Source organism: Protopterus annectens, chromosome 7.part1 (assembly GCF_019279795.1).
Source record: "Protopterus annectens isolate FY-2018-M chromosome 7.part1, PAN1.0, whole genome shotgun sequence".
Lineage (NCBI taxonomy): Eukaryota > Metazoa > Chordata > Ceratodontiformes > Protopteridae > Protopterus > Protopterus annectens.
The window spans coordinates 28,152,853-28,172,549 of NC_056740.1; the positions used below are offsets into that span (position 1 = coordinate 28,152,853).

The window sequence follows — 19,697 nt, forward strand, 5'->3', positions numbered from 1 at the left end:
AAACTTTTACTTAATAAGATCTACGTTGTCTAAAAGAAAAACAGATCAAAGACATTATACAGAGGAAAAGGAATGCTGGTCAAGGTATTCTCTTGATTTTAGTCTCTAGCTGTTGGTGGAGGGGGCATCCAGTTTTGCTATAAATGAGACACAAATGCTTGCATTTCTGGGCTGCAAGCTAAATGAACAACTGCAGTGTGGAGTGGTATAAGAATTCAATCTGCAAACTTAGAAATAAAGCCTTTTTTAAAATGACAGAGTCCCACAGAATGCAGCTGCATACAGTCTGACCTTAAATAAGTCACTCTACTATGTTGGACCTTTCAGGCAGAATAGCTTTCATAGATTCCTCATTACTGTTAGAAGTAGATGTGAATTTCACATGTATGGTCTGTTACAAATCTTTTTGTAAACACAAGACATTTGCCAACAGAAAAGCTTCATGCTTTTACCATTGCTCGTCATGCGGGTATGATAAATTATTCTGGAACTTTAAATTAAGATCATCTCTAGAAGTGCATTTCTGATAAGATTATAATCAACAAATTAACAATAATTACCTCAATTAATTCACCAATACCCTGTGCTGTTTCTGATTCTGGTGCATCTGGTCCACCAGGCTTGGCAGCTACAGAAATAATGGGGACTCCATGAAATCTACATACATAAATTACAGAGTATTAGAATGCTGTATTCCTCAATGTCCCAAATTATAATCAAAGTTAGCTATGCATTTACAGATCTCATAAATAAATAAATAAGCAAGCAAACAATGGGATAGGAGTTCAGTTTATGCAACTTCAAGACAAAGTTTTCAGTAAAATTTTATTCGTTCTTTGAGTTTTACACACTCAGGAAATTATTTACTAAGACCCTGAGGGAAGGGGCTATTATCTTGAACATATTTTTTAGTATCCAAATGTGAACAACATTTTTTTCGAATATTGTCTCATTTCAAGACTTACCTGACAGACCTCCCATCACATCCAGTCTTCCTCATCACTTAAATCACTCACTGGCAAGGACTAGAATTTAACTCAAGAAACATGCAACTAAACAAAAGACAAGTTCATTTTCAAAGTACTGAAAATTAAATAATATACTACTCCCCCCTAACCAACCCTTCCAATCTCAACAAATGAATTCCTACCCACACTCTCAACAGACAAATACCAGGACAGTGATAATGACAGTGTTTAATACTGCTAAAATCAACATGCAGGACACTGATAACAGCCATATCCCTGATTTGTAAATCACATCAGTGTTTTTTTTTTAGCAAATAAAAAAAAAAGTCATCTGCACATGGTATTGTTCACCCTTCTTACTTAGCTCAAATCCCTTTACAATTATACTAGGGGATGCCTCCATGTGTACACAAATGTCATAAGAAGCAGTGGGAGTGCCCATTTGTAAAAATATCAAAGATTTTTCATAACTCATAAATGTAGTTTTCCATTTTTAAAAATAAACATTCTCCATCTGTGCACCACAGTGTACTAGACACAATTAACCCCATTACAATGGGTATTCGATTCTCCAAGTGAAAGCATTCTAAAAAGAATAAGCGGAATGCATGTTGTGACGCCTGTGCCCTGGCCCAGCAATCAAGGAGCCTCAATCCTCACCACTAACACCAGAGAGGGCATCTCATATGAGAGAAAAGGATAACAAATACACACAATAAAGTGCAATTTCCCTTAAGAGCACACAGAGATCACAGTCAGTCCGGGGATGGTCACTCACTTGCTCCCCAGGTCCCCAATAAGACTCCCCACTGGCACAGCTATAGGGTCCAGATCTCAGCCAGCTGGCCAAGCTAAAATCTCCAGCACCCTCTCTGTCCAACCAGTGCTTCATGTCCCTGCCTAAGTAGCTCACACACACACACACACTTTGAGATAAGAGTTTATACAACCACACAGACACTTCTAGGGAAGGCTAGCACAGGTTCTCCAGCTGTGCCCCTTTTACCCAGATTATACGGTAGAAATCACTGCCACCACCCAGCTAATAATTATCAGCTACTCAAATGCCCTTAAAAGGGTGTCCAATTATTACTGTGCAATATTATTAAATTGGTAGTCTAGCCCATGGCTAAAGCTATAGGAGTGTCTTTGTACAATTTTACCAAAGGCATACAAGTACTTTAAAGAGCTTAAACTATCACTACACAAACCAGCCATAGTTAAAAGGTTTTAAAATATTTAATAATAAATATTTAAAATCACAAGACAATACTTTCTACTATACAGTGCTAGTCAAAAGTTCAGAGATCACACAGAAATACTTAAAATAAATCAGTAGTACAGTTCTGACATAACAGAAAAACACTTAGTCTAATATTTTCTAATTCCTAGCTACTTCTGGGAGAAAACACAGTTCTAACATACTACTTACATAAAGAGAGCATAAGGCAGTGCTGAGTTGGCTTAATAATCTCTGGTTCTCACTGTTTAAATTGAAACTGCAGTTTTGCTAAAACATTACATCATCTTTTTACACTTCCTGGAGTTCCCCGGCTGACAGAAACTGCATTTGCATTCGTTTACACTTAGACCAATAAAGGACATTCCACATGTAAAATCTGGTCATTAACTTTAGCCTTAAAACAATAGGCAGGAAGCCTTCATCTAGCTGGACTGGAGCTGACTTGTAAAACATCAAAGACAGTGATGAAATAATTTTAATTTCAAAGGACAACAAGAAATGCTTGGCTTTCCAGCAGATGGCAATGTTGCCACACTGTTTTAAGTTCAACATTAATATTTACAAATGAAAGAATTATATGCACAATTCTATCTGGCTAGGCTGCAGCCTTCACCCATTTCTACTAGTCTTCACACGTTTGCCTAGCATTTCAAGGTTGCTACCTAAGCAAATCGTTCTCTGCTTTTTTGTGTTAAATACCTTGAAATAAGATCAATGGTTCATTAAAAATCTATGCCAACATCTATCGAAAGACAAACCACAATAATTTGGATTCCTTTTTTTTTCTCTGACTACCTCTTGACAATCAAGTCTTTACCCAGGGATGAGAACCTTACAGTCCATTCTATGGAGGTGAGGGTCAAGATTGCCAAAGAGATGTCATTATTCGTGTCAATGAGAATGAGGTTTGCTGTGTAAATCTTAGACCCTCTACACTTGTTCAGTGGTCAACAGCAAAAAGTGTCACCCACATCTGTAAGTGATGTAACTCAAGACTGCCTTCAGCTCTCCCATGAAACAAGAATTCTAGCACACAAAAGTATGCCCCCCCCCCCCCCAAAATACTGGCAAGCCAGCAATGGCACTTCACTCCTTTCTTCCTCCTGCCAGCTCCGTAGGGTACCAGAGCTACTAACTACACTACATCCTTTTTAGTGACAGCAAGGAAAACCCATTCCCTTACAGTGAAGTCCCTAAAACAAAATTAAAAAATAATCCCAGTTTTCAGCTAACATGCATTAATATGTCCGGCAGAATTTGAATCCTTCAGTCTTCATTTGCCTAATACACAACTCTCAGCAAGTAATTTAAGCAGACAGTACTCCAAGGATTTCCGTGAAAAGTGTGCACTTAGTGAGTTACACCCAATTAAAAATAAAAATAAAATGCAAATATAAGGGAATGGTCTTTCACTGCCTTCTTCATTCCTCCAAACTCTTCCACTAAGGACTATGTAACCCTTATGCACTCACTACAACATATCTACATGGTCTGTGACCATCTTTAAGCCTACAGACCGTAGACCACATATCAGAGTCAGCTCAGCACAAGGAATGTTGTGGGCTGGTATAATGGTTAAGGTGTTTATATCACAGGCACAAGGTACAGGGTTTGATTCTCACCTCTAAGAGGGAAAATGGCCCACAAGGGTAGCTAGCCTTGTACTTACCTATGAACCTATAAACTATCACAAGCTTTAGCCCCTCCCTTTACCCATAAAACTGTCTGTTCCTAAGTAAATTTTCCAATTTATACTGTGCCACTTGAAGGGAAACCACAACAAGAAACACTAATACATAAAATTCTCACTCCCACACTGCTTTCTCTAGACCTTGTCAGACTGAGGCTTGAATGCTGAACTAGATCGACATGGATTATTGTAGCTCTATTAATACTGCAACATGCTGCACCTCAGAAAATCCAAATCCCATTGAGCTACGCGCTCGAGAGACTTGAACCTCAGCACTGAAATAAATAGGACATGCTGGAAGGACAGATTCATAACCCAGAGTCTCCCTTCACTCTGGAATAAAATCCTAGTCCAGATTAGGCAGAGTCCCTCAATGACTCTCTTCAAGAGGAATCTTGATGAGTGTATGGGAGATCGTAGGTTTACCCCGGGTATCACTTCTGTGTCACTGTTAGACAGAGGCACAGTATACTAACCTCGAAAAAGGGCATAGCAAAATTAATTTAAAATGGGTGGCGAAAACCAAACACACTCTGGCTAGGCTTATAAATGCCCTAGGGCAGATAGCCTAGTATGAACCTATGAACCTAAGTATGAAACTCTTGTACGTAATATGATCTTGCCCTTCTTCTTCAAACCTACAGACCAGACCAGCATTTCCTGAAGGATATGAAGTCTGAAACTTAAATGTCTGTCATTATTTAGTGCCTTCATTCCTCAACAATTTGCCCGTAAAATTACAAATTTTACAAGGAACAGACCAAAAACATTCTGCAAAATTCTGGATAGTTGAAAAGTGTGATTTGGGATCACTTCCAACTTACAGTGTCCTGCAAAACTATTCACAGAAGCCCATGTTTCAGCTGTGTAAATCATCCACAGCTGCATTTTTAATGAATCCTATGAAGCAGCCACTGTCCTAGCAGAATCTGTTGTTAGCATAAAACAATGTATTTTGTATCAAAAAGCAATACAATCTGAAAGCCACATAAATGGAGAGACTTTAGAGCACGGCCTCCTAACAATACAAGAAACAGACTCATTATCGTTTGCGACAGTTTTTTTTTTCCCCTGTCAACATTAAATTATAATTGCTTATGCATATCAATGCAATATAAGACATACTCCCCAAACTGAAAATAGACAGTTGTACACTGTCTGATTCAAATCTGCTTTAGCAGATACTTTGGACACAAAAGAAGGACTTGTGTGCAAGAGCACTCTATCTGGGGAAAAAAAATGAGGAAGGGTGACATGCAAAGTCTGAATTTCTGAATTTTTTTCTTGCTACACTGATAAAAAATAGAGAGTTTTACAAGATATGCATTTTAAGTAAGTTACAGAAGCTGGTTTGAATATAGGTATTGTTAACTTTTACAACATGAAATATAAATCCTAAGGGGGAAATTAATCTTTGTAAGAGGGCCTGCTGTGGAGTGTCCTTAAGGAAAGCCTTACAAACGTTTAGGACAATGGGTAAGAAAGTGTGGAATCCTTGATGAAATGTAGAATCAGCCAAAAGATGCATATCAGTAGAATGCATGTGACAAAAATCAATTATACACAATTCAAGCGGGCCTACACTGATGCTGAAAATGGATCCCATCCCTGATAGGAAGACCAATTAGGAAAATTCTGATTTGTAAATTTTTCTCATATCACTAGGCACATGTAAGGATTTGGACAACCCAAGGCAGGAAAACAGCATGCCTGGCTAGACTAACCACGCAGTTAGGTGGTGGGAGTGAATGTCTAGGTGAGGCATGCAAGAAAGTTGAATCAGTAGGGTTTTATAGGGCTTCAGACAAAGTAGCTCCTCCAGACGATGAGCCCACAGCAAGAAGAAACCACATTTATTTAGGCCAAAATAGGGCTGTGGTAATAACTTCAGATGTTTTCTGCTTGGCTTTCTGAATGAAATTGGGTTTAAGAGAAAAATGGAGAGCAGTGGTGCACAGTCCTGGAGGTCTATTTTATAAATGAGCATTCTTGGGCCACTACCCCAGAAGAAGGATCAGACAGTACAACTTTCTGCATTTGGTACTGTTTGGGGGTGCAAACAAGTCGTTACAGCAAGATTTTCCTAATGATAACATATCGTCCATGCTACTGGCAAGCTAAAGGACTACTGATGGCATCAGCAGGCAATGGTTGAGTCTGTCTGCTGGGGAACTGGTTTCCCCAGGAAACCAAGTTATTAGTAGAAACCAATCTGTTAACAGCCCATTTTCATACTCTCATGGCTTCTTGAGACAAAAAATACAAATGAACACTCTCAACTTGTTTATATACCACTTCACACACAGATTGTTAGTGTGGATGGCAACAGTACCTTGAAGGAGGGAATCCTGAAAGGCCTGTAGAGTGAAAAAGATCACCCTTATCCCAAGAGTAATGCTGCGCAGACTGGCCTCCAACTGTGACTAAGCACCTTGAACCTTCTACCCTTGATAATACTTCTTCCTTGGGGATGAGGCATCCATAATTACAAACATTAGAAGTGTGAAAAGCTGTAAAAGACTGCACAGTATGAGTGTCTGTGTAAACACTAACAAAGGCGAGTTTTGTAGGCTCAACAAATTCTTATCAGACCCAATAAAAGATCTGCTCACTGAAAACACATGGTCTTTTTTAACACCTTTATTAAAATATCAGTTACGACATTGGTACACATACATTAACAGAAACAAAAACAAATCATATCAGCATTTTTCCATTTACACACATCATCATACATTACATTTCCTTTCTTCTTTACACCTGTGTTTCAAACTAACATTACATAAAATCACTTAATTCCTGCCTTACCTTATACTGCACTCCTGAACATTATTCTGCATGTACTGTTTTATGCAACTTGCTCATTCCCTTTTCTAAAGATCACTCTTCCATTTCTTTTCTTTTAAACACCTTTATTAAATTCTCACTTAGGACACAGGCAAACATACATTAACGAAACAGAAACAAACCATATTAACATTCTTCTATTTACATACATTATACATCATGTATCTTTGCCTTTTTTGTAACATTGGGGAGTCCACCTCTACAAAGAAGCTAGTCACAAGTGGAGTACCTCAGGGATCAGTCCTGGGACCACTCATTTTTGGCATTTACTTTGCTGAAGTTAAGGCCAGTGTCATGGACCTCTGGCTGACCAAATCTGCAGGTTAGGAGCAGTCACAGAATTCCCCACCAAAACTAGTGTTCTCCAGGGAGGGCTGACATGTTCAAATAACTTGTGTCAGAGCCATGGACTTGAACTAAATGCCAAGAAATGCATAACAGTATGCTTTGGGAAGTCATTCATCACTATTAACTGTTATATTGACAATACACCCCTAAGAGTCGACCAAGTAGTCAGAGACTTGGGGACACACACACAGACAGTAATCCAGCCTTTGACCATCATGTGTCTACAGTAGTAAGGAAATCATTCTATGCTGTGCAACTTATAAACAAAGATATGGCATCTAGGTACAAAGAGGTCATTGTTCCACTGTACTCAGCATTCATTAGAACTATCACAGAGTACAATGCCCCCCATGGTATATACCTAACCAGGCATATCAAACAGTTTGAATGTCCACAGAGATTCCTCACAAAAACAATACAGGGGTTAAATAACATGTCAGATGCAGGCCGCCTCAAAGCCCTATCCCTGCATTCTGTCTCCTATATGCTGTTGAGGGGAGACCTATACCCGACATACAAAGCATTGTTAGATCCCACCATAATGGATCTCATGTATATTCACAAAACAAACAGCACCACAATTATTCATTCAAAAGACATAAACCTTGCTTGTGATATAAACAGAACCTGCTGGAGAGATAGGTATGTATATCAGAGATTACCCCTTCTTTGGAACAGGGTCCCCATTCATTTGAAGCAGAATTCCTCCATAAATCAATTCAAGTTTAACTTGGACAGTTGTATGGGGAACAGGAAATTCATTGGGAGGCTTGGGAGATGAAACACAAACAAGCAAGGGCCTGGGAGATGAACTATTTATCGACTGCCTATGTCATTTCTAATGGACACAGGCAGCTGGTAAATAGTTCATCTCCTAGGCCCTTGCTTGTACACATTTCATCTCCCAAGCCTCTGCTTACACTTGTCAAGGGTACCAAAACCTGTCAGAGATTCAGAATGCATGGCTATGTTTAAAAACGGCAATAGTGGTTGTTAGCCTAGTGCATATCTACATCAGTCCAACATTACATAACTTGCCGAATTTCTACCTTCTTTTAAATCTCACTCTTCCTCCTTGTCCTCCAGAACATTACTCAGCATGTATTGTTCCTCTGATTTCCATTTACTTCTATATGATTTGCTCCTTCCCTTTTCAAAAGATACTTCTTCCAGTTCTTTTATCTAATTTATAATACCCAGTACTTCAAATACAGTTGGTCTAGGCTTCCATTTTCTTGTAATTGCTTTTTTGGCAGCCAACATAATTAAACTTAATAAGGCCTTACTATGTATAGGCAATTCAGATCATGGGTCCCTGCTCAAAAATCATATCCTTAGATATAGTCATTTGCTCACCAATGCTTTTGGCAGAGTATTCTGGAAGGAATTATTAGAGTCTGCCAGCTCATTACTTTCCCAAAACACGTTCCCAGTTAGAAGTTTCTTCACCATTACACCTCCAACAGCTGCTATCTACGTAAGGAAAACGTCTATGAAGTCTACTTGGGGTATGAAAACACTTACTCAAAACATTTCCAAGAAAATATTTTAAATCTTCTGGACTTTGTTGCATACTTGGAAGCCATACATATGCCCTCCCACTGTTCTCATGTACCTGCTTTTTTAATCCCTTCCCAATCTTTTCTAACCTCCACTAAATGATTCTTAGTTACACTGCAATGTTTTTATACCCTCCTCATTAACTTTTTTTTAACAACAGATTCTGTTCTAGAGTCAGCTAGAAAGCTCTCCAGAGCAATGCTTTCCCTTAAGAGTCTTCTATCCCTTTCTTGTTGCCTATACTCTATCAGTCACTTGTAGGGAAGACGGTTCTCTAGCCTCAAGTCCAAATGTCTTCTTGGCCACAACCCACACTAATATATTTTACTGTCAAGTTATTTGCTCCCAATACCTTGGTTCCTCTGTCAGCTTTCCCCAGTAAACTCCAGCCCCCTCTTACCTATTCTCTGTACCGCTACATGCAGTCATCCCTATTGGAAAAATCTTTCTACATTCTTTTGTTGGCTTAGTTCTTAGAATACTTTCTTTTACTTTATTAATATAATATTCTGTTTGGTTGTTCTCCTCCTTAAGGCACTGAATCCAAAATTCCAAACTATATTTCTTGAACCTCCCCCACTACATCAACACTTTCCATTTTGAATTATTTTTACATTACACTACTATGCACTCTAGATATACACTTAATAGTGTTAAGAGCCAATTTATTACGGCTTAATACAAAACATTAGTTTATTTTTATATAAATCAGCGAGGATGACTAAGGACTTTGAATCCAGAAGTTATCCTGAATCTTTGGTACAGTGTAACAAACAGAATATTATAGACAATGGTGAAACTATAGGGAAACCTTATTTTTCAGATAGTATGGAAGGGAGGCCTAAGAGATTAGCCAATAAGGTTAGATACATTACCAAGTACAAAAGACATACTACTATGATTAAATCTATTGTTTCAAAGAACTGGCCTATACTATTCTCCAACTTAAAGCTGAAAAGAGAGTCCCTGTTTTAATTTTAAGAGAGAGAGAAATTTATAACAAAAATTATGCTATAAGGATCTGATATCTAGAGATATTACTATCGAGAGATTTAGGACAAAAGGTATTGCTCCTTGTTTTAATTGCTCTTTTTGTAAGTATATAGATGCAGACACCTCTTTAATACATCACATTACAAAAATGTATTTTTCTTTAACAATTTTGCTACATTTGTTTCGGAAAATATTGTGTATATTGCTGTGATGTATGTGATGGCTTCCATACTGGTAAAACCAATCAGAAACTAAAAGACAGAATAAGCTCTCATTTATTTGAGATAAGAAGGAAAGTTTAAACAAATGCTTTATATAAACATATTATGGTGTGTAGGGTCGAACACAGTTTTATATTTAGAGTAATACAGGAAGTAAAGAATGGGATAAGGGGAGGTGATATTTTAGTGAAAACTGAAGCTGCAGAATATAAATGGATAAATTATTTTAGAACAGATAAGTTTCCAGGTTTAAAAGTGTAAAATACTGTAAAACCTATGTTAAAATTAAAGAGAGAGTATATTTGAGTGTATTTGAATATGTTTAAATATAAAATTTGTATATATTTTTAGTATTGTAAGTGTAATTGTTTTTTTAAGGGCTGATTTATGTTAATTAGTTTTAAATGACTGTGTAATTAACTTAGTGCTGGTTCACAGTATTTAAACTTGAGTGAAAATTAATGGTTATATCAGCACTGAGAAAGAGTTGGTGTAACTTGAAAGCTTTGCTTGCTTTTTACATTCTGCACGTTTAATAAATATACTGGATGCATACCTGTCAACTGTACAGACTGTCCCAGAATGTCAAGATTTCTACCCCATATTTCTGGTCTGTTTCTCATAAAACTGTTAGAACCAAACAACAATCCACAAACCAAGTAGTGAAACGAAGGCAAATACTGTAAACACAGAACGACTCCAGAAGTATATAAAAAACTTTATATGAAATAGTGCTGCAAAATCACTTATAACACAAAAGACAGAATTAAGCGCTTTCGTCAGGTAGTTGACTTCATCAGAATTACAAAATATTAAACAACTCTAGTTTAAATAGTAGTCCTGACCAATCATCTGAAAGACTAACATCGCTTCCTTTTTAAATTGTAGAAGAACTACATGTCCCTAAAAGTTTCATAATAATCACTATGGTTTTTACTATATGCAGAAAAACACTATATTAATATAGACAGTCTAACTGAAAACCACATATTATTAAAACAAATAATATTATTGTGATACAATTCACAACACATTATAACATAAACATTGATTTCAATTTTAAAACAGATGACATAGAAATTCTGTCATTCAGTCCTGGAGGATGGCATGCATCTAATTTAATTTGCCGTTTTAATTCAATAAACTCCAGGAAGTCATCCACCGGGCCACCCCGTGGTCCCAGATCAGCCTGCTTCAATATAAAAAATCTAAAGGAATGATTAGGCTTACTACAAATATGTTTGTACAATGCGTTTCTTTCGTTGTTATGCTTGATATCATATAAATGCTGATACATTCTTGACCTGAGTGCATCTTCAACTAGAAAATGAGTATTTGCTAGAATGTACGAAAGGAGAACAGGTCCCAAAGGGACTACGCCTATGGAAGTATCCTACAGGCTTGCAGAAAGATTCACATTTGCATAAAGAACTGTTGCAGTTCTTCAACAGGTTCCCCATCCATGTGAAGCAGAGTTCCTCCCTAACCCAATTCAAGTGCAACTTGGACAACTGGATGGGAAACCGGAAATTCATCCCTGGTTTGGCACCTATGTCTCTGATGCAAACAAGTAACCTGTAAATGGTTAATCTCCCAGGCCCATGCTTACACTTATCAAGGGTATCAGAACTTCTCAGAGATTTGGGATGCATGGCTAGGCTTAAAAAAGCTCTTGTGGTCATTAGCTTAGTAAACACCTATGAACCTGTAAAAAGCTACTGTTTCTACTTATTATACGTGACAGTTTTTGAACGTGCATTTCCAACATTTGTCTTGCATGCACACACACTGTTTGGTAGGCTGATCTTTTATACAGTCATTTCTTCTCATCTCCATTTAAACCTATTTCACATTTCTAAAGACCCTTTCCTTTAATGAAAACCCTCAAACAAAAAAACTGAATTCATTTGCAAAATACCCCTATCAACTATTAACAAAGAAGAAGCACACAAAACTGTGTACATTTTCAGCAAATGAAGTTTAACACTCCAAATAGGAACAATTGCCCCAGACTGACAGCTGCACCAACAAGCAAAGCCTAATCTAAATTTAAGGTTACCCATGCAAAAGCACATGGTAAAGCCCGTGTTCAAACTTAAAAAAAAATCTCTATTCCCCTTTCTGATGTGAAAAACAGCTTATATGCATTCAGAAAATATTAACTTTTAGCCTGAAGAAAAAGTACACTGGCTACCTTTAAATAAAAAAATATTATATGCTGTTCTAGTAAATGCATTAAAGTATTAAGGTTGCTGGGAAAGCACTTTCCATAATTTCAAACATTATTTTTCACTAAACTATTTGCCAGGGTGAATACTGCACACGCAATAACAGAGATGGTGATGTCTAATATTTGTGAGTTTACAGTGCTTGCTGTTAAAATGAAGTATTGTACCAGTTGAAGTCAAAACTCCTCTGCAGTCAATGGGCTCTCTAAATTTGGAGCAGCTAGGAGCTTTTCATCAATGTAAAGAGAACTGTAGCATCCTGCAGCCTCTGGTTCACAGCAAATGAAGGTACACATTTAGTAAATACCCTATAGGCTGATGTGAGACCAAAGATAAGCACCTAAAACTGATAAGGGATGGCTCCTTTCCTGGAAGTGTATAACCCTCCTAGACTCCTCTATCTTTATGTACATATGTTGTGCAGGTCCAAACATCAAATTTATTCTCTTCTTGACAAGCAAGGAAGTGGCTGCCCTGTAACATCAGATATTCACTTTGAGAATAAGTTCATTGAGGTATTTGGTCTTTTTCAGAGCTAAAAAAGTTTCTAGATTATCTCTGATCTGGTGAGAAGCTTTCAATGGCCATTTTCTGATGGAGAAATAAAGCATCTTTTCTGCCTGCAATTTTCTGATGAGGTGGGATGTGGAACAGAAGACAATGCAGCTTGGAAGAGCTGTGGAATGATGCACTGCAGCCTCTGGATATGGCTGTCTAAATCCTTCTGAGTGATTAGCAAGGCAAACTGAAGAACAAAGTCCTGGCTGCCTCCAGAGTGGAAAAGAAGGGCAATTCTCCAGGATTTCAGCTATTGTTGCTCTTACATCCAGACGAAGAGCAATGGTATCCCTCATTAGGTCAAGAGTTACTACCACTGAGTGGACTCCCTTTCTGGAAATGTCCATGACTGTGTTGATTCTTCCTACACTGCTAATTTTTTGTTATGCTATTAACCCTCTCTGTGTCATCTTCTATGTCCTCAAAAATGTGCATTGTAGAGTCTCAAAATAAATGCCTTCAACTATGACAGTCATCCTCTATTTTTCATTATCTTCCAATCCCTCTTTTATCTTGGAACCAGACATTCTTCAGTAAAAGACTGTACTGGAAATCACATAGTTTTTCATGGTCTATGGGATCAGCTGGTCAGCTCCTTTGTTGCATTAGCTGTAAGTACTCTCAAAATTTTGAGTCTTCTGGGGGATGCAGGAAGGAAAATGTGCCCCTTACCTTCTTATCCATTTTTCAATGGGATGTCCACAACAACTTGATGCAGACTTAGCCAAAACTTCTTCGGTGTTTCTCAGTCTGCAGAATACAAAATTCAGTCAGTGGAAGATCTGGATGGAAAAGACAACAGAATGTCAAAGGAACTTCTGTCCTGCTGCAGATAATGCTGACTGTCTAAATATCTCATTAGTGGGTTGCAGACTGAAAGGTCATAGCCTTTATCATCAACTGCATCAATGCTGAACAGCTGATGTTAAGGTTAGAGGCTACAGATCTGGTATTAGAAACTCCAATAGGTTCATAGGTTCATACTAGGCTATCTCCCCTAGGGCATTTATAAGCCTAGCCAGAATGTGTTTGGCTTTCGCCACCCATTTTAAATTAATTTTGCTATGCTCTTTTTCAAGGTTAGTATACTGTGCCTCTGTCTAACAGTGACACAGAAGTGATACCCGGGTTAAACCTACGATCTCCCATCCACTCATCAAGATTCCTCTTGAAGAGAGTCAGTGAGGGACTCTGCCTAACCTGGACTGGGATTTTATTCCAGAGTGAAGGGAGCCTCTGGGTTATGAATCTGTCCCTCCAGCATGTCCTATTTATTTCAGTGCTGAGGTTCAAGTCTCTTGAGCACGTAGCTCGATGGGATTTGGATTTTCTAAGGTGCAGCATGTCCATTAAATTCCAGGTTGGACATGGCTTTATACGTCAGGCACAGATTGCCCCTGAACAGGCGGTATGCCACTGAGTAGAGCTGGAGTTTCTTTAACCGGGCAGCATATGGCATCTGTTTGAGCCCTTTGATCCTCTTGGTGAGGTACTTTTGGGGTCTTTCCAGTTGCTGCAGGTGTCTGGTAAGGTACATCCCAAAAGGGGCATTGTACTCAATTATGGGCCTGATGAGGGATGAGTAAAGAGGCACGATGACCTTCCCTGATCTAGATGTGAATCCCTTCATGATTAGGTGGGCTATATAAAAATTTTTCTAACCACTTTGGCCACGTGGTTGTCAAATGAGAGACTGCTATCAACTTGGGTCCCCAGGTCTCTAATTACTTCTTCTGTACTTAATGGATTACCGCCTACATGGTAATTTGTGGGCACTTTGTTTTTGCCAAAGTGGATGACTATACACTTTTTGGCGTTTAGCTTAAGGCCATGGCTCTGGCACCAGTTGTCTGTTTCTATGAGGCCCTTTTGGAGGATGCTTGTGTCGGTTGGAGAGTCGATTATGGCGCCCAGTTTGCAGTCATCTGCGAAAATAGTCAGCCACAGTCCTTCCGTGTTGGCCTGTACCTCCGAGAAATATATACCGAACAAGAGAGGTCCCAGGACTGAGCCTTGTAGGATGCCACTTGTAACTGGTTTGGAGTCTGACATGGCTCCAGCAATTCTAACCATGTGGGTTCTGTCCTTGAGCCAGTTTGCAATCCATCTAGTGACATAGGGGTTTATATTTAAGCTGGTGAGCTTATCTATAATGCCAGAGTGGGGTATTGTATCGAAGGCTTTTGCGAGGTCCAGGTAGGCTGTGTGGACCACCTTCCTCTCATCAATGGCCTTGGTGACTGTTTCAAAGAAATCAACCAGGTTTAAGAGGCAGGATTTGCCCTTAACAAAGCCGAACTGGGTAGGATCCAGTGTCTGTAGGTCCCCAATATCTTTATTTATGAGGTCCATGATGATCCTTTCCATAGCTTTGCAGACCAAGCTAGTCAGGCTTATGGGGCGATAGTTTCCAGGATCCGTTGAGGCACCACCTTTGTGGAGAGGGACCACTGTTGCTGTATGCCACTCTATGGGTACATATCCTGTAGTAAGGCTGAGATTGAACAGTAGTTTTATGTTTGGGTTTAGCTCTTCTTGGAGTTCATGTGGGACGCAGCCCGGGACACCGTCTGGTCCCATTGATGCTGTGTTTTTTGCTTTGGAGAGGGCGGCTCTTAACTGAGCATCTGAGATGTCAGGGGGCAGCACTCTGCTGGGTTAGATATTTGCCCTTTTGGTGGGGAGGGGGAGAAGTTTGCGCTGAACCTGTCAGCTAGGATGTTGGCAATGTCTGTGGGCTCGGTGTATTTTTTGTCATTTTGGACTAATTCTGAGCATATCTGGGAATTCCCACCCAGGTTCCTAACATAACTAAAGAAAGCCTTGTAATTATCCTTAGTGTCCTGTGCAATTTTTCTCGAAGCTGGCCTTAGATGATTTTATGAGTGCCCGTAGTTTTTTGCTAATACTGATCAGAGATGCCTTCCCTATTTGGGATTTTGCTCTATCATTTAGTAGCTTCCTCCTTCTATTGTATAGTTTGTTTATGGCTGGGGTCCACCAGACAGGACATCTGCCTTTGGAGGATTGGGTCTTGGTTTTATTTGGGATTGCATGAACCATGCATTCCTGAAGGTGTTCACAGAATGCATATATAAAGGATTCTGCGATCTGGGCAGTATTTTCCACAGGCCCGGGGGCTTTGAAGGATTCCACCTCGGTTTTAAGGAGTGTGAAATTTGCTTTAGAGAAGTTTTTCACTGTGGTTTTCTGGGCAGGAGGTGGGGTCGGGATGTGAATATCCAGTGAGATTAGTTTATGGTCTGATCTTACCAGTGAGGGATACACTTCTGGTCTGGAGCATAGAGTCCCCATGTTGGTGATGATCAGGTCCAGTATGTTTTCCCCTCTTGTGGGAGTAGTAACAAGTTGTTCCATAGCATTTGAGTTTATAAATTCTAGGAACCTTTGGGCTAGGGTGTTGGAGCTAGAGTAATGCTCCCAGTCTATGTTTGGGTAGTTGAAGATGCCCAATATAATGGTGTTTGGAGAGACCTTCATATTTTCCAGTGTTCTCAGGAAGGCCGAGTGGGGTTCCTGGGTTTGGGAGGGTGGTCTGTAGCAGGCTATAAACTGGCAGGCAGTTTTACCCACTGTTAGTTGCACATGGATAGTCTCTGATGCTTCATGCTGTGCCACCAACCTGGAGGTGTGGGTATCTTTGACGAATATTGATACTCCCACTCCTATTGTGGTTTGGTCCAAGTTTTGGGGCCGAAAAGCATGGTATGAGGTATAACCTGGTAGTGCTGGGGTGCTCTCCGGAGCCTTGAACCAGGTTTCTGTTACTGCACAGATATCTATGTTCTCCATACTAAGGAGAGTTTAGAGTGCGTGCAATGCCAAGAAGAGAACTGTAGTGCCACAGGGCATGGCATAACTACGGTCAAAATCAATATGACTACCACCTGAGACATTATCTCTGCGAGTAACACTGAACACGGGCTAGAATGATTTCAGACGCTGTACTGATATCAGAGCTAACACAAGGGACCTAAAGATTTAGCAATCTAATGACAAGCACTGGTTGAAAACCTGGGAACCTACACTGGAATTGTTGGTATTGGAGACACTGTTGAAAGAAAATAAGTCACTACTGTAGACTCTCAACACTCAGAAATTTAATGAGTAGGAGAGGGAGCTCCAAGCATCTGCATGATATAAACAGATTGTCTGCTATTTTATGGGTCCATATTGAATGTTCAAACATTCAAAATTCTGAGCGTCATATGGTTGACACCATATGATCTGATTTTTGAATGTTCGAACATTGTAATGTAGATCTCCGTACAGCACAGAATGGGAAGATTTCCCTTTTATGTATTACAGTGCGATCTCAGATTTGGTATATTTAAATAGCAGGGGCATGGAGGGGTGCAGGGGGCTTGCTCCCTTCTTAAAATGTTCAAGTAGGTGTTTTGTGCAGTTTTTTTTGTTAGATATTCAAACTTTTGCAGTTCAATCATATGGTGTTGACCTTATGACAGTCGAACTTTCAAAAGTTTGATTACCTAATACAGACCCCACAGAACATGTTAGGAATAATACGAGAATGGATGACCTTGGGGTAAGCAAGCCAAAGGATGTTATGAGGCACAAGCAGCCTCACGATCCATTCTATTAACAATCAGAACTGTTGGTTCTACTGCCCAAATCAACAGAGATGGATGCATTTTTTTTTCACAAGTATCTTGAGGCAGAAAATCCACTTTAGTTGGAAAGGAACACAAAGAAGGAGAAAACTGCATAGAGACAGTGCTTTTCTTTATTTCAGGAAAGGAAAAAGAGGAAACTGCCTGCAATGACTTACTTTTAACAGGTTGCCAAAATGAAGTAGATGGTGCTCCATTAAGGCACCTCTTCATTTATCTCTATACCTAGTTAGAGTCTCGGCACAGCCTGTATGTAAAAAAGTACTACAACCCTTATTTAAACAAATTATACACCAAGTTTGCCTACTGGAAGGTGGAATAGCCCTAACAAAGTCACACTAGCAGAAAATGACTTAATATATGATGAGAAACAAATCTAGAGCAGATGCCACAAAAAAGAAAAGCAGGCTGACAGAAAAAAAAGTGAGAGAGTTAAAAATTTTGACCAAAGTTATATTAATGAATACAGAAAAATCTTAAAAGAAATAAAATACTTTCAAACTCACCTTCTAAACAAAATCACTTAACAAAAATGACAAAAAACAAAGTCAACCTAGGGTACTTTATTCAAGTCTTAAGTGGAAAAAATAAACCAGAACTGAAGAAGGCTCCTAGCAGAATGAGAAGTTTTACATGCCAACCAGTCTTAATATCTGTAGAGGATACACTTATTATTAAGTCAATGTTTAACCCTTAGAGAATTAAAAGCTGCCAAATAAATGAGCTATAAAAAGAAGTTATGTACCTACAATAACATTCCATGTTTGTTGTCCTTCATCTCGTTTTCCTTCTTGCTGGTTGGGTTCGGAGCCGATCCTTGTCTCTGACTCGGCCAAATTACTATACCCTGACAGCTTTTACTGGCTCGAGGCTACTTCTTATCCCAACATGCCTAGTGGCAGCTACCCAGATCTCATTTGTAATAGCCCACACTAGACATACATAGTAAAAAACAATTTTTACTAAGCTCCTATACATCAAGGTAGAAAGGAAAGAGGAAAGGACAATGCATGGTTAACTAATCTGGTATGTCAGCAGGAAACTCAGCCAGTGCAACCAATATAGAACTTCTCTCGAACATCCAGGAAGGGAGAAGGAGGAGGGACGCAAGAAGGAAGGCGAGATGAAGGACAACAAACATGGAATGTTATGGCAGGTACATAACTTCTTTATGTTATGTTATCCCATCTCGCCTTTGTTCTTGCTGGTTGGGACCACGTCCCCAGCACCTGATTCTCGGGTGGCTCACTGGAACAAACTCTTCAGGACCGTGGAACCAAAGGATGCCCTATTCAGGGAGACCATATCCACATTGTGATGAGAGATAAAGGTATGAGGATTTGCCCATGTTGCTGCTGCACAGATTGAATCTAAAGGCAATTTAGCTTGGAAGGCAACAGAGGTGGCTGAAGGTCTTCTGGGCTTCCTAGAAGCGTCTTTTTATGGAAATCATACAAATAATTGATTGTCTGACAGCCATTTTGATAAGGTCACTTTTGAAACTGGATAACCTTGTTTATTGTCATTAAAGGATACAAACAATTGGTCTGATTTTCTGAGGTCTTTGGTCCTGTGTAAATAAAAATGTAATTGTTTATGAACATCCAATTGGTGTAATCTATACTCTGTCTTGTTGCCGTAATTGTGGAAGAACACAGGAAGATCAATGGACTGATTTAAGTTATACTCTGAACAAACTTTTGGCAAGAAAGAAGGATTAGTCCTAAGAGAGACTCGATCTTTGTGAAAAATGAGATACAGCGGGTGAATAGACAAAGCATGCAATTCAGAAACCCGTCTAGCCAAGGTTATAGGAACCAAGAAGAGGGTTTTCCAAGATAGAAACTTCAGGGGGCAAGATGCTGCTGGTTCAAAGGGAGGCAGAACCATCAAAGCTAAAACCAAGTTTAGGGCCCGAGGGGGGGGTTCTCTTACCGGAGGCCGTGAAAGTGTTGTACCTCGTAAGAATACTCTGCATAACTTATGGGACATAATGTTAGAACCCAAGTCTCCTACATGAAAACTGGAGATGGCAGCAAGTTGGACCCTAATAATAGCTACAGCTGCCCCTTTTTCGAAGATTTCAGCCAGAAAGTCAAGAATCTTGTGAACAGGAGCCATAAAGGGATCGATGTTATCACTCTTGGCCAAATAAGAGAACCTCTTCCATTTGCTAGAGTAAATCCTCCTGGTAGTGTGCATATGGGAGGACACTGGGATGTGTTGTACAGCAGGGGAAATGTTTGGGAGCCTGGCTAAGACTGGAAGTGGAGTAACCAAGCAGTCAGCTTGAGAGTTTGGAGGAATGGGTGAAGCCTGCCTGACTGATGTGTCAGGAGGTCCAGAACTGGGTCCAGTATCCAAGGCTCCAGTTGAAGATGATGGCAAA

The 19,697-nt window shown here is 39.4% G+C and overlaps 1 protein-coding gene across 1 annotated transcript in view; it reads right to left on the reverse strand.

Annotated features, from left to right (window-relative positions):
- Positions 1-19,697, reverse strand: part of EEFSEC (eukaryotic elongation factor, selenocysteine-tRNA specific) — a 1,871,323-nt gene that overhangs the window by 1,427,724 nt on the left and 423,902 nt on the right. Inside the window, exon 3 of the mRNA XM_044078534.1 lies at positions 561-657. Within this exon, the coding sequence (XP_043934469.1) occupies positions 561-657 (97 nt within the window). The remainder of the gene's footprint in view (positions 1-560; positions 658-19,697) is intronic.